Genomic DNA, 13,821 nt, shown 5'->3' on the forward strand with positions numbered 1-13,821 from the left:
TCTCCTCCTGCACGATAGGTGTTTGATTAATATGGCCTGCTAGTTCAGGAAAATTCCCACGTCAACTTAACTCACCCATAACTCGGTAAAGCTCTTCATACTATTGGATATTTTCTTATGGGAAAATGTTCTAATTTGTGTTTATGACACTGATAACACATATTTTGTCGTAAAGACCATGCATTGCAAGTGAAAACTATATTGTTTGAGAAGGAGGCTTAAAAAATAAGAGAAATAACAGGGCAGTGACGTGCTTAAATAAAAGTCTAGCAGCAGTCCTTAATATCTTGATAAGTCTTATATGATTGTGGAAGTATTATGATGGTTGCACGGGGGTAAATATATAACCATTCATTTGTTTAAGTAAAGTAGCAGAGGTATATCTTCCATCTCGTTTTTAACGTGGAACGTGAATGCGCCTTCAAATCGGTGAATCTGGGATCGTTAACATGACGGACAGTTTTTTACACCAATCAGAGAGCGTTGACCCCGCCCCAAGGCAAACGTGGCTTTTCGACCAATAGTAAACGCCGAATTTTCACACGTGCCAGTTTCGCGGCAAAAAAGATTTCGCGCGAAAACCGTCCAAGGGTTGTTTAGACGTAGATCAGCTGGGACAATAACAACAATAAGCACTGATAACGGGGTCGAAACGGCGCTTTTACAAATGGACTGCGCCCGCGGTGAGCATCCAAAGCACCATCGGCTCCAGTTTTAAAGTATCCTCTTAGATTTAGACCGTTTTGTTTCACCTGTATTTCCAGTTTTTGTCGGACTGCTTCCTGCGTGCCCCAACAAAACGAGGGGACAGAACTACGGCTAATCACTAAAGCTAACATGCTAATTTGCCCTATATTTTCATATTCAACTTTCTCACTGTGCTTTCCTCAGGACGACCAGTCGCTTCAATTAATATACTCTCAAAGATGCTTTTGACTTACGGCGATGGCCTTTCCCTTGTAGATATTCTGTTTAGATAGCTTACTTGTGTAAGCTGTTTTAAAGTTTTCGCAGCCTCTTATTTAAGACTTATATCTGGTGTAAGGAGAAATTAAATAGTTTTACAGTTGCGACTTGCTAGTTTCGAGGTTGCACGTGGTTGATGAACTAGTTTGAGTCTTTGTTGGTGGTCATAAGCTAGCGCGTTAGCTGAGTTGGTAGCGGTGATCAGGGCAGTGTGGCCAGGCCTCGGCCGTACTCTGCTGACAGGGGACACGAAAACAAAAGCTTAGCTTCCAACCTAGCTCGCTAATCTCCAGTTTAGATCAGTTTAATTTGATACTCCTTCTTTGATAAAAGGGCAGCGTTTTAGCCTCCATCTGCATTGGTAGTATGCATTTAGTAACGTTATTTCATTTGCCAAATTTCCTGTTTGGCAGAACATCCTGTCTTACTCTTTCACTCTCAGTCTAGATTTCACTTAGCTCGTTGCTTGCAATAGTTTTCACCTAAATTAAAATGATCCTGTAAGAGTTTGTCTGTTAGCAAGAAAAAAAAAAAAAAGAGGAACAGTTGGGACGAAAATGTCAAGTGATCAGTGAACTCCTGCAACCCAGAGGGAAATTTCACTTTTGTTTCACAAGTTAACAGACTACAGTAAATGTCAGTAGGTGCTGACACTCCTTCAAACTACAACATCTTAGTTTGTGAATCCTCAGCACAGCCATTGTCGAATAAGGGAGCACCCTGTGACCCAGTGCCATGTCAGAAACTCTGATAACAGGACAGACGTCTGAGGATCTGTTGGCAGACTTTGAGACTTTACTGAACTCTGGGAGTATTGACCTGGGTGAGGACCACCAGATAGTGATCATCACCAGCCCCAGCAATGAAGGACTCCACCCTGCTTCAGCCCCGACTACGACGGGGGAAATCCTGCTGTTTGCCACGCCACAGGGCCCTGCCGATGTGGGGCTCCAGGACAAGAGACGACCGGCTCTGGGAAGACCTCCGGTGAGCAGAATGGGGGAGATATGGAAGGAAGGGGGGGGGATGGAGATGAGAGAGAGTGAAACAACAGCAAGGGAAGTGGTTAAATAAGGAGCTTCATGCTTTATACTTTGCAGCAGAGCAGCTCACATCCGTCCACCTGTTGATTTAAGATGCCTTGTTTTTTGGAGATTTACAGAACACGTTCCCTTTCTCACTCTCTTTCACTTTTAGCTCATCTTTTTAATCCACAAATGGTATGACATTATATTTATAACAATACCATAAAAGTGTACTTAAGCTATATGAATGTCTCTTTCTGGGATTTCCTGTATGTGATTAGGTGAAGAGAAAACTGGACCTGGATAGTGACCATCAGTATGTCAGCACCACTCGACCATCGACAGGCCAAGTGCCACCTTCCACACCTGCTCCTCCTAGAGGTATACTACCTACCTTTACCACCTAAAAATCACAACATGACTGAAAGACAGCTGTGTATGAGAACATTGTCCATACATCCATACTTTGCCCTTGGTTCCAGCAGTCTTTGTTTGAACAACAGCTGTCCTTTTTTTATTATGCAGACAACAGCCTGCCGTCCTTTGTTTCCAGCAGGCTCACCATGAGAAATAATGGCAACTATTTGTCTGCCTGAACAACAACAGATGCTTTTTTATAAAGGAAGACAAAGGGTGTCACAATTAGTCATCCATTTTCTTTATCTCCATTTAATTTGGGTCAGTTGTGTTGAAGCAGGGATACATTGAAAACCTGTATGACTGCGGCCCCAGTCGCACCGAGTTGAATAGCCGTATATGAATAAATGACATTGCACCAGGTAGAACTCCCCAGGTGTTAAGATTATTGACACAAAAAGAAGATGAAATCATTAGTGATAAATGAACACATTATTGTGTTACATGTGGACGACGACATAACATGGTATGATCTGCTTCTCATCTGAACAAGACCTTTTCGAACAGAAGCGTCTCCCCACCAGATACTTCTGTGAAATGCCAAATGGTTCATTTAATTTAAAAAAAGAAGAAAAAAAAAAGTTAGCCCGACTTTTTCTTGTGAGTTGTTGTTCATACTTTCTTTCAGATCCGACGAGATAAATCTGAGATTTGTGGGTGAAGAGACGGGATGCTCTTCTTCACTGTGTAATCTAGCATAAGTCTGTCACGGCACTTCAGGATAGGCCTGTTCAGTCCATTCTCAATACTAATGTAAGCAGGAGAAAAGCACAGTGGCTTGTTTGTATCTTTAGTTTGTTAAGCCAGTTGTGATTTTGCTTGGCGCTATGAAACAACATTTTCCATGTGCTGCTGTGTCAAAGGAAAACTTGTTTTTGTGTGACAGGTTGGGGGAAACACGGAAGAAGCCACGTTGTAAATGCATTTATTCAGAGAGATTCCAAGGCTCATCTGACTAAAAGCTGCGTTTTTACGTGGAAAGGATGTCTGGACTGCTCGGATTTTCTAACCTATGTGCATCCTCTTTCTCTCCAGTTCCACGAAACGCAACAGAGAAGTCCCGTTATGACACCTCGCTGAACCTGACCACCAAGCGCTTTCTGAACCTGCTGTCTCAGTCGGCCGACGGCGTGGTGGATCTGAACTGGGCCTCTCAGGTCCTGGACGTCCAGAAGAGACGCATCTATGACATAACCAACGTCCTTGAGGGAATCCAGCTCATCTCCAAGAAGTCAAAGAACAACATCCAGTGGCTGTAAGTATTAAAAAAGATTAACAAACAACTCATTAATAAGATCAGAAGCGCAAATGCAGTAAAGGAAGAATCCAATGGTATATTAACTCATAAGTAGGTATAAGTATACCCATGTTATTACGGCTGTAAACCAAAATACCACTAAGGAAGGAACCTTTTTAAGTTTAAAAGCCATAATAATCTGGATGCTGTCTGGTTTAGAGGCTTCTTTCACATATTTAACTAGGTTTAATCTAGGTTCCTCCTAGATTAAACAAAAACTGTCAAGCTGGATTTGATGAAACTGGACGGGGACTGTCCTGCATGTAGGCAGTAACTTTGTGGATTTCTTCAATTACCTTTTAACTTCTAAGTTATGATGTTGTTGCTTCTCTGTGTGGCCCCTTCCTGCAGTGGTAATCGAATTGATGCGTCCCTGGTGTCCCGCCATAAGGAGCTACAGAGGGAAGTGTGTGACCTCACAGAGGCTGAGGAGCAGCTGGATGAGCTCATCTCCAAATGCCACCTGCAGCTTCGGCTGCTCACAGAGGATCCACATAACAAGAAATATCCTTTTGACCGGTATCATCTGTCCTAACCGGTGGCTTTAAGCTTAGACTAGTCACAGTGATGGACTAAAGCTTGTTACATTCTCTATGAGAAGCACGTCTGCAGCCGGGAGGGATCACTGCAGGGGGCGATGTCTGCTTTGTGCAGTGAACCCGGTTGTTTCCTCCGCCCAGGAGGTTAGGTTTTTCCCGGCGTCTTTTTGCTCAAGATAACTCAAAAGGTTACGGAGGGATTTTTATAAAAATTTCAAAAGTTGTTGGAAATGTGAAAATGAAGAACTGATTAAATTTTGGTGGTGATCCAGATCACTGTTTGGATCCAGGAATGTTTTAAAAGGATTTTTTAACATTGTGCTTGGTGGATGTTTCCGCTCTCCGAGCGCTTTTCTAGTTTCATATTTAACGAGCAACTTCGTCCGCGGCAGGGCGGGTCGTGCACGCGGCTGGGTCCGAGTGTTTTAATGCCACATGTCAAAATGTTCGTACTTTCTCACCACCTCGATTAGCTGTTTTATCAAAGCAATCCGTTTTACCTGCAACAGCAAAAAGAAGCAGCAACTCCGCTTTGTGTTTTTTCTATGTTAACCACGCCCACCTCAAATGTTCAACCAATCACACGATACTCCTCGGAGCCCCGCAAGAAAAAAGTTCTGCCAGCCCGGTGTGTCGTGAACTGTCTTCTAACGCGTCCGCGAGAACAAAACAACGTCATTTTCTTCTCTGGGCCTTGAGAACAAGAAAAAAGTTCTTGCTTCTCGTGGAGGATGGAGCAAGCTTTAGTCAGTAGTTAAAGTAATTATGGAAGCACCAGTGGAGCCGAAACAGAACATTTTGGTTTAACTGAACATGTTTGTAGTGTCTGAAATGCCATTTTACAGTCCAGATAAGTGTTGCGGTGCAGCTTTAGAGATGGATACGACAGCCAGCTTTGCCACGGTGCTTTTCAGTAACAATCCTGAACTCCGTCCGCCTTTTCAGTCGAGTTCTTTCAGATGAAATCTTGCAGGGATTTATAATCCTTAACTGGTGTGTTCGTCACGCTGGGATATGTTCGCTGCCAAGACCTAAGGCAGTCTTTTGACTCCCCAGACCAGCTGGTCATGGTGATCAGAGCTCCGCCAGAGACCCAGATGCAGGTTTCAGAGCCCAGTGAGGTGAAGGCCTTGGAAAAAAGAACTTTTTTCTCTCATTTTTAAAAAAAAACTTTTTATTCTGCATTTGCTTTATTTGACAGCGCTCCTCATTTCTCTGCATCTTTCAGGGTTACCAAGTGTCACTAAAGAGCTCCAGAGGTCCAATCGACGTCTTTCTCTGTCCAGAAGACAGCTCTGGCGTGTGCAGCCCTGTGACAGGAAGCAGTCCTTCAAAAACAAACATGGACCCTTCCCATATCCCTCCTTTTGCACAAAGTGTTGAGGAGCCCCAACCCAGAACATGCACAGCAGCCCAAGACGTGGCTGTGTCATCACCAACATCCACGTCATCCACAGTGACGGCAGCCTCCCAGCAGGAACCATCTTCACTGGCGTTAGGAGGGGACACAGGTGGGTGTTCCCATTTATTTATTTAGACTTGTTTAGGTGATGCTCTTTAAAATATGTTAAAAGTAAAAAAAAAAAAAAAAAAAAAAGTAAGAAGTTATTCCTTATGTAGAGCAAAACTGCTGCAGATTTGCTCCACCCCGTCACAGAACAGCCATATTTTACTCAGTCCAACCCAACCCAACTGGATGCAGGTGCAGGATGGAGAAGAAGGGGCTCAGTGCGATAGCCGGACTTTCAGGGTCCTCGTCACACATAGATTAACAAAATGCACATTGAGCATAGAGCTCTCTCATCATTGGCCAGTGTTGATTTAAAGTACATATTAAGACCACAGAAATAAATATACTGTAATTGAATATGTGCTTTGAATTGAGTGGATAACATTATAAATCTTTTTATTCCTTCATTCCTCTCCATAGAAACCAAATAATGCCTTTAAAGAAACTGGGGAAGTGTGTGTGCTTTGATCATGCTTTAAGATGTCAGGTTTATATTCCTCTAGAGAGGTTTGAGCTTGTCAACCTAAGTGGTCAATATTTTCATTGATAATGTCTCAATATTATTATCCCTTCATCCTTTCTACACACTAGCAGAGTTGTCTGTGGCCCTCCGTTGTGGTCATTGTGCTCTGTTCAGTGCTTTGGGATTTACTGGCCTTGAACTCAGAATTGTTTGCAGCTACATGCTGTACATGCCGTGCAGCTGAATTGCCAGGAATCCTTTGTCACTTTCATGTCTTCTGTTTATCAGACATAACACCACATATTAAGAATAATCCATAAACAACCAACTTTTATTGCGTCAAAGTAGATTAAAAATCAAACAAAAAGTCCCCGCTGTAAATCCAAACTTTTTATGTTTTGGTGACACAAGTTGTTCACTCCCCGTGAAAGCTGGACCACATGCGGCTAAGTGCTGTGTGATCAGCTCGGCGTGCTGCTGCAGTGCAGGAAGCCGGGAGTCGGAGGGAGAGAAAGTCCCGGAGGAGCTCCTTAGAAGACTGTTGTGAGCAGAAAGTAGCTAGTCAATTTGTGACTTTCATCATTTGCACCAATGAGGAGAACTTTAGCAGCTCACTGCTCCAGAAGGAATATCAAGCAAACCAGATTGTGTCCAACATTGCTAAAGCCACGACTGAGACCAAACTACTGGGAGGGTTTGGGAGCTTCCTGAAGGAAAACATCCTCTGGCTTATTGTCTCGTTGTGTTCACGCTGGAGATGAGAACGCTAAAGCAAGCAGCATGACAGCAAACCCAGAGGCGAACAAGTCTGAATTATGTTGCATTTCCTCCTCCAAAGCTTCACTGTTGATCCTGTTTTATTTTGTTTTGGGGTTTTTTTTTTTAAGTCTGGTGTTTTTATGGCAAACATCCAGTCAATGATTTTAGCTTCCATTGATGCGTCCATGTTTTGAACCTGTCATTGTACTCCGGCTTTATCTGCAGTAATCGTGGTACAGTTTCATCAAAATGGTTCCACTCCGCATCGGATTAGCAAACAATAAGGCTTATGATTGGCCGATGTTACTGTAGTAAGGCCTAACTAGGGACGGGCATTGAAAATTAGCCTTGGTTAAAATGCTGCCATCGTTCATGGAGCATACTTGGCCCTATCAAATAAAAATAAAATAAGTGCTGATAAAAATAAATGGGGGGGGGGGGGGGGGGGTCATCCTTTTGATCATAGAAACAATGTAAAAGTTATCTGACCTGAAGGCTCTTGGGTAAATTCTCTATTAAACACAGGGTGTAACGTGGAGCCAGCGTCGGTCTACTTCTGCTTTTGTCTTCATATGTAGCACATTAATCACGTCAGTAGTCACTAAACTGTAAAGCAGCACTTTGTGACACTGTAGCTCTAACTTTTACGCTGCTGATGGAAGGCTAAAAACACCAGCTACTTATGAAAACGATGCATTCGAAGGAAAAGTTGACAGCCAACGCAGAAAATGCAATAACTGTGATAAGTATGCACGCATGTCAGCGTCTAACTGGGATGTTTGTGAGGATTCCCGATGGGCCTCATGACTGTTGTGCCGGTCAAATAAACAGATAAATAAATGAAGTGGGTAAGTAAGAACAGGTTTTACGTTTTGTTCTGATTATTTATATGAGAAGAATTAGTAGTGAAATGACTTCCTATACGAACATTTATGTACCTAAACTTCCAGGATCAGGAGGTACTACTTCTTCTTCCGCCTGCCGTAGGCGTATGTGAAACAAGCATCGCAGCAGCGCTCGGTTCACTCCCTGCTCGGGGAGCTGTCAGACATATGGTGTTGATTGAAGATGTTCCAGCTCCACAAACAGCAACAATGCGTAGTTTGGTGTGTGTGTGAAGATCACAACCCCCCTTAAACATCAGGGAATCATGCATAACAGAAGCAGAGGTGATGAGGCAACTTAAAAAGGAGAGGAGGAGATGCTGCTTGAGCAGAGTTGGTGTCATTCTGACTCCGTTGGGGTCGCAGGCAGGTACCATCGAGGTGGAAAAGGTAGAACTGGTTGATATGTAACAATGTGACTGGTTTGTGGGGAACTGGTTTACATCTGTCTGCAGGGTTTAAAGGGGCTCTGTTCTGTTATTTCTAGTTTTCTGAGCTTCCTACAGTGTTTTAGTGTGGAATACTTCATTCATTCATTCATTTTCTGAACCACTAAATCCAATTCAGGGTCGCGGGGAAGCTGGAGCCTATCCCAGCTGGCTTTGGGCGACAGGCAGGGTACACCCTGGACAGCTCGCCAGTCCATCGCAGGGCGTGTGGAATACTTATCAGACATATAAGCACCGCCATTTTTTATCACCTAAATGTTTGAGTTTTCCAGTATTTGCTACGTTCGGTTTCCATGGCGATGGAAACTATTGGTTTTAGTTTTTCCCCACATTGGGCGGAGCTTTCTCTGTTCGCTTGTTTCTGGCAGAGGCTGATCTGAGAGGATCAATATATAATGAAGGGGAATGTGAAAAATGCTTGATTATTTCTTGCTTTTCTGGAATTGCATATGAAAATAAATTAGACTAAAGTGTGCATAATAGAGCCATTTTAGGTTTTTATGTTTAACACCAGGAGTTTTCCTACCATCTTAAAAAAAAGGCATACTGCTTTGTTCAGACGCGGAGTAATAAATCTGGTAATGAAATGAGTAAATGCTGCATTCAGTTCGCAATAAAACATACCTGAGATTGACCTCGGACCTAGATTCAGTCAGGTAGGATTACCTGCAGATTACTGGGACCAGGCGTCATTTAACTATGCCTTTCTTGGAATAAAACAACCAGTTTGAGCTTTTAAAGAAAGAAAAGAAAAATATTTATTAGCTGAGATGAAGAATAACATCAACTCTGATTTGTTTGATTCATGATTAACTGAATAAACGATGCTGATGTGCACATCCCCATGTAATTTTTGAAGTGGCCGTAATGCACACATCGACGTGCTGAAGCCAATCCCTGCATCTAATGTGAAGATGACCCACCCCAAACTGTCAGCAAATATCCATCAGGCTCAGATGTTCTACAGACAAAATAAAAAACAAAAAAACATTTAAAACAACCAGCAGAGTTGGTAGTTTTGATACCAATTTTACATTTATAGTTCTAAAGGGTTTTGACACCCTAAACTGCTTATGTAAATCTTTACTTATTTACAGTAAAAGCCACCATGTAATATCACAGTGATTAAAAGTTAGTGGTGCTCTGTGGTAATTGTACATCTAATATAATGGTAAGGGCAGTAGGGAATGTGCGGCCCACTGGCCAAAGCCTTCCAACAAGCTGGTGGTGTTGGAGGGAAAATGTAGCCGAGTAGCCCTGATGACAACTCAGAAAGGACATGCTATCATTTAAAGATGCATTAAAACTAATATGCCTGATGTTATTTTACATCATTGTAGAGTGTGAGTTCACAAATGTTTAGCGACGCAGCCTGACGTTGCTAAACTTAGCATCTGGTGTGTGTTTAAAATAGGCAATTCCACTATTTTTTGGGAACCTTAACCACATTAGACCAGGTCCTGCTGAAAAAGAGCTGTCTGTGTGTGTGTGTGTGTGTGTGTGTGTGTCTGGGATTTTGGTTTTGCTTGGTCCAGAGAGAGGGTGATGGTGGATGCTGATATTTTCTGTTGACCACATTTCTTAGGATTTGCAAACTGGACTTATGTAAACTAAGTAAAAAATGTATCGAATAGTGAATCTTTAACTAAGAGGGTAAATAAACACCTGAACTGCAAAGGTTCCTGACCGTCTTTGTTTGGATTTAGCGCGTCTGACAAGAGTCCTGTAATCACCCCTAAGTGACTAATTTTGGCAGTCACATTATAGCTAGTGTTGGTATAAAAAGTCAATATGTTTGTACCTAACAAGTTAGCAGGGTAGCCTCATTCTGTTCTGATAAACTAAAACATTGCTTGACAAATGAGAGCAAATTGGAGCAATTAAGTTTGTGAAACAGACAATCCTGCATTCAGTCATCATAGGAAATGTGAACTGTGGTGGTAGATTCATGGTTTGGGCCTGGTTTGCCCATTGTTTGAGATGATAAATGAAAAACAATGGCAGTGAATTCTGAGAAAAAATCTTAACTGAAGCACAATGAAAAGTGGCCTAATGGGTCCAAAAGTACTTAAGATTGCATAAAGAAAAATTAGTTTTGAAGCGGCCAAGGCAAAGTTTTGCAACAGAGGCTATACGTACGTCCTTGTTGTCAGGCACTGTCTTTCATGTTGTCATTTCTGTTGCAGAGTCCATCCTGGGAGGTGACCCCTTCTCCAACCTTGGAGACATTGCCGACTTTGACCTCTCACCCCTCTCATCCTCGGACTTCCTGAACGGAGAGGGCATTCCTCTCACGTTGGACAGTTTCATCAACCTTTCCCCCCCTCAGAGTCACGACTACCACTTTGGACTGGAGGACAACGAAGGCATCAGTGAACTGTTCGATTGTGACTTTGACTTATCGCATGTTTTGGGAGATGGCTAGCTGAAGAAGAAGAAGAAGAAGAAGAGGACGCAAATGATTCTCAGTTTTGGACTTCACCTGTGAAGGAACGCTGCAAGCCAACATTTTATTGACGAATCTGTGTCAGAAAGCCATGATTTAACTGTGAGTTTTGGGAAAAGTGTTGAACGTCATGATCCCCAAAAATACCAACCCAACTGCAAAAAAATCTTCATTTCCCCAAATTGTACAGAATCTTATCAGCACTTCTATGTGGCCATTTTCAAATTTTAGACCAAGGTGTTAGCTTTAGCATAGCTATTTAAATTATTTATATGAATTTTATTTTGATATTTTGTACCAAGTGAGGTTTTGGATGTTGTTAATAATGTTTTATCTAAGAGAATAGTGGAGGTGATTGTGTGCATGTGTGGCTTTTGGACTCTTACGGTTGGTTTCCTCAACATTGATTCACACACATCCCAGAACTGAAGCCTGTTTTCTGAGACTGCTCAGTTTCTGCAAAGGAGGGATAAAAAGTTGGCATCACATAGCAACCGTTTAGATTCAGGAATCAACCTTTCAGAAAACTCCTTGAACGTTTGATGCTGTGTCAGACCATGACCACATTTATTTCATGAGGATTGAGCACAACAAGTGGAAAGAGAGAGGTCCCCCCCCCCCCAAATAATTGAAAACACTGGAATCTTGGAAAACTGGATCCTGTAACACAGCTGTCCTCTAGGAACTGGTAATTTGAAGGCCCCAGCGAGGTGGACTCCCAGCTACCCCCCCCCAGTAAATAATGCACAAAAGCAACTAATTTAGATTATATGAACTTGTTGAGGAATTGAATCTTTGTGGTTTTTAAAGAAATAGTAACAAAAATCTTAGAAGATACTAAAATGGTTACTTTTGCTTTGAAGAGCACATATAACCATATAAATAAACCTTTCCATGATAGTTTTTATATTAAGCGATCTAAAATCATTAGATGATGTAAAAAAAATAGAAATGCTGTCACAGCAAATAATGGCTGTCTTAGGAGGAAAAACATTTTTGCTCGCAGGTGAAGACTAGCTCTGATCATGTTCTCTATTGGTTGAGGAAGCGATTTGCCGTCGTCTCAGGTGCTCAAAGTCCTTAAGCTTTTTGCTGCAAACACGAATGTGTGTGTTTTTAGATGGCTTCAGTGTCGGTTTTTTAACAGGCAACTTTTAGGTTTTTATTTGAAACATTCATGGGGAAACGGGAGAAATTCATCAGCGGCATGTAGACGGAAATCTTCAAACTCCAAGCAGGATTTTGTGCTTTTATCCTCATGAAACCCTCAGAGTTTCCAGGAAGTGTTCAGACTGGCTCAAGTGTCATGATTGGTGAATTAAAGTTAAGCCGCATCTTCGGCTTTTGGAAGGATTAAGCGTAAGTTGTAGACTTGTTAAAAGAATTGATATTCAATATATGCACTTCAGATCAGCTCAGAAAGTTAATGTTCATGCCTTAAATCAGTTAACTATCAGGTAAAGGATGGTTCATCTTACTTTGGCTCAGAATGAGCAGTTTGTGCTCATTTCTCTGCAGTTTTCACATCAGGATTGGTCTACACATATGTCTGTTGTGTTTTGAGGAGAAAGCTTGAATGGATTTGTTTTTTTTTCTTTCAGTTCAGATCAACATAAGAGGTTTTCTTTATTTCGTATAATGTAAAATCATCCTGCAATTTGATATTGTACATAAAATTGATCGATTTCCATGTTTTTTGTTTTTATTTTTTCTTGTCTTAAGTTATGTAAGCTAACATTTTCCCATTCTTCGAGTGTTGGGTGTTAATGTGTGGATATGTGCATGTCGTGACTGTTTTAATATTTATTTAAATTGGTCTTATAGAAAAGAAAAAAGGGTACCAGTAAGTTTCTTTAATTTTTTCAATTCAGTCAGTGGTCAAAAAGTATTTTCTTTGCCATTTTATCTGAATGTGTTTAAACCTTTCAGCTACTGTCCTGTTTTATCAACAGCTGTATCGAAACCTTAAAATCCAGCATCCATCATAAATATCAGAAAACCTTTCAACGGACTTTTTAAAGCTAGTAAAACTCAGTTTTATGAGCATGTAATGTGGGAAAAGTTCCGCCTTCATTTCTGGTTTTGACTCAGCTGCAGCGAACCTTGAACTGTTTATGTTGTTAGCCTGTTAATAGACTGTTATTTTTGGTTTCCTGCAGGACTCATTCAGTGCCTTGCTAAGAAACGGAAAGCGTTCAAATCCAGAGCTTTGTGTGCTGTTGTGGTGAGAGAGTGCTTGGTTTGTGGGTGATTTTGTGTTTGATCTGTTGGAAGTTTTTGTTTGAAAAAATTTGCACCTTCTATATGTAAAAAGGAAAAAAAAAAAAAAAAAAAGCAATTATTTGGTATTAATTTTATCGATTATGCTTAAAATTTTTACAAATGAGTCAGATTTCTATTTGATTTCTTGAGAAACGTGTTGGATTCTGGCTTTATAACACTATGAGATGTTAATCCCCTCCCACCGCCAATTTGTTTTCCTCTTTCTGCTGAAATCACTTTGGGATAAAAACAAACGCTACGAACTGACATCGGCCTTTTGTCAGTCTCGCTGCAAATATATATTAATTGAAACTGTGGTTTATCTAGAAACTTAATCAGTTTTGTACTTTTTTTTTTTTTTTTTTTTTTTTTTTACAGTTTTGTTTTGCTTTATGCTGGTTTTGGAAAAAAGAAAAAAAGTGGGTTTGTGTTTGTAAATTCTAATGGGTCCCAGTATGCGCATTTATATGAAATTGTCTGACATGAATAAAAGAACTATTTTGACTGGACTTGTTTGTTTCCATGAAATGAAAAATACCATCTAATGGTGTCTTATTTAAGGGTAAAATTCCCACAATTTAAGATTCCGTTGAATAATTTATGTGAATTTGTATTACCTTTAATAATCCTTTTATATCTGTCACAATACACAGAGTAATGGACCCAAGAGCAGACAGACACTTTTTTTTATTTTTTTAATTTCATTCTTTCATTTCATTCAGTAAATTAAAACATTTTAAAATCTAAATGTATCTTTATGTTTGGCAAACAGATCTTTATGCGGCGTGATGGCCAGTGACGCGA

General features: G+C 41.0%; 1 protein-coding gene across 1 annotated transcript; it reads left to right on the top strand.

Annotated features, from left to right (window-relative positions):
* Positions 1-1,701: 1,701 nt before the first annotated feature.
* On the top strand, positions 1,702-10,734 carry e2f1 (E2F transcription factor 1; the record flags this gene model as incomplete). Its single annotated transcript, XM_079239371.1, has 7 exons — positions 1,702-1,953; positions 2,273-2,372; positions 3,444-3,663; positions 4,057-4,224; positions 5,251-5,365; positions 5,473-5,755; positions 10,496-10,734. 7 exons carry the CDS (start codon positions 1,702-1,704, stop codon positions 10,732-10,734), a joined length of 1,377 nt encoding a protein of 458 aa, XP_079095497.1.
* Between the last annotated feature and the right edge of the window lie 3,087 nt (positions 10,735-13,821).

This window comes from Telmatherina bonti (genome assembly GCF_933228915.1).
Source record: "Telmatherina bonti genome assembly, chromosome: 4".
Classification (NCBI taxonomy): Eukaryota; Metazoa; Chordata; class Actinopteri; order Atheriniformes; family Telmatherinidae; genus Telmatherina; species Telmatherina bonti.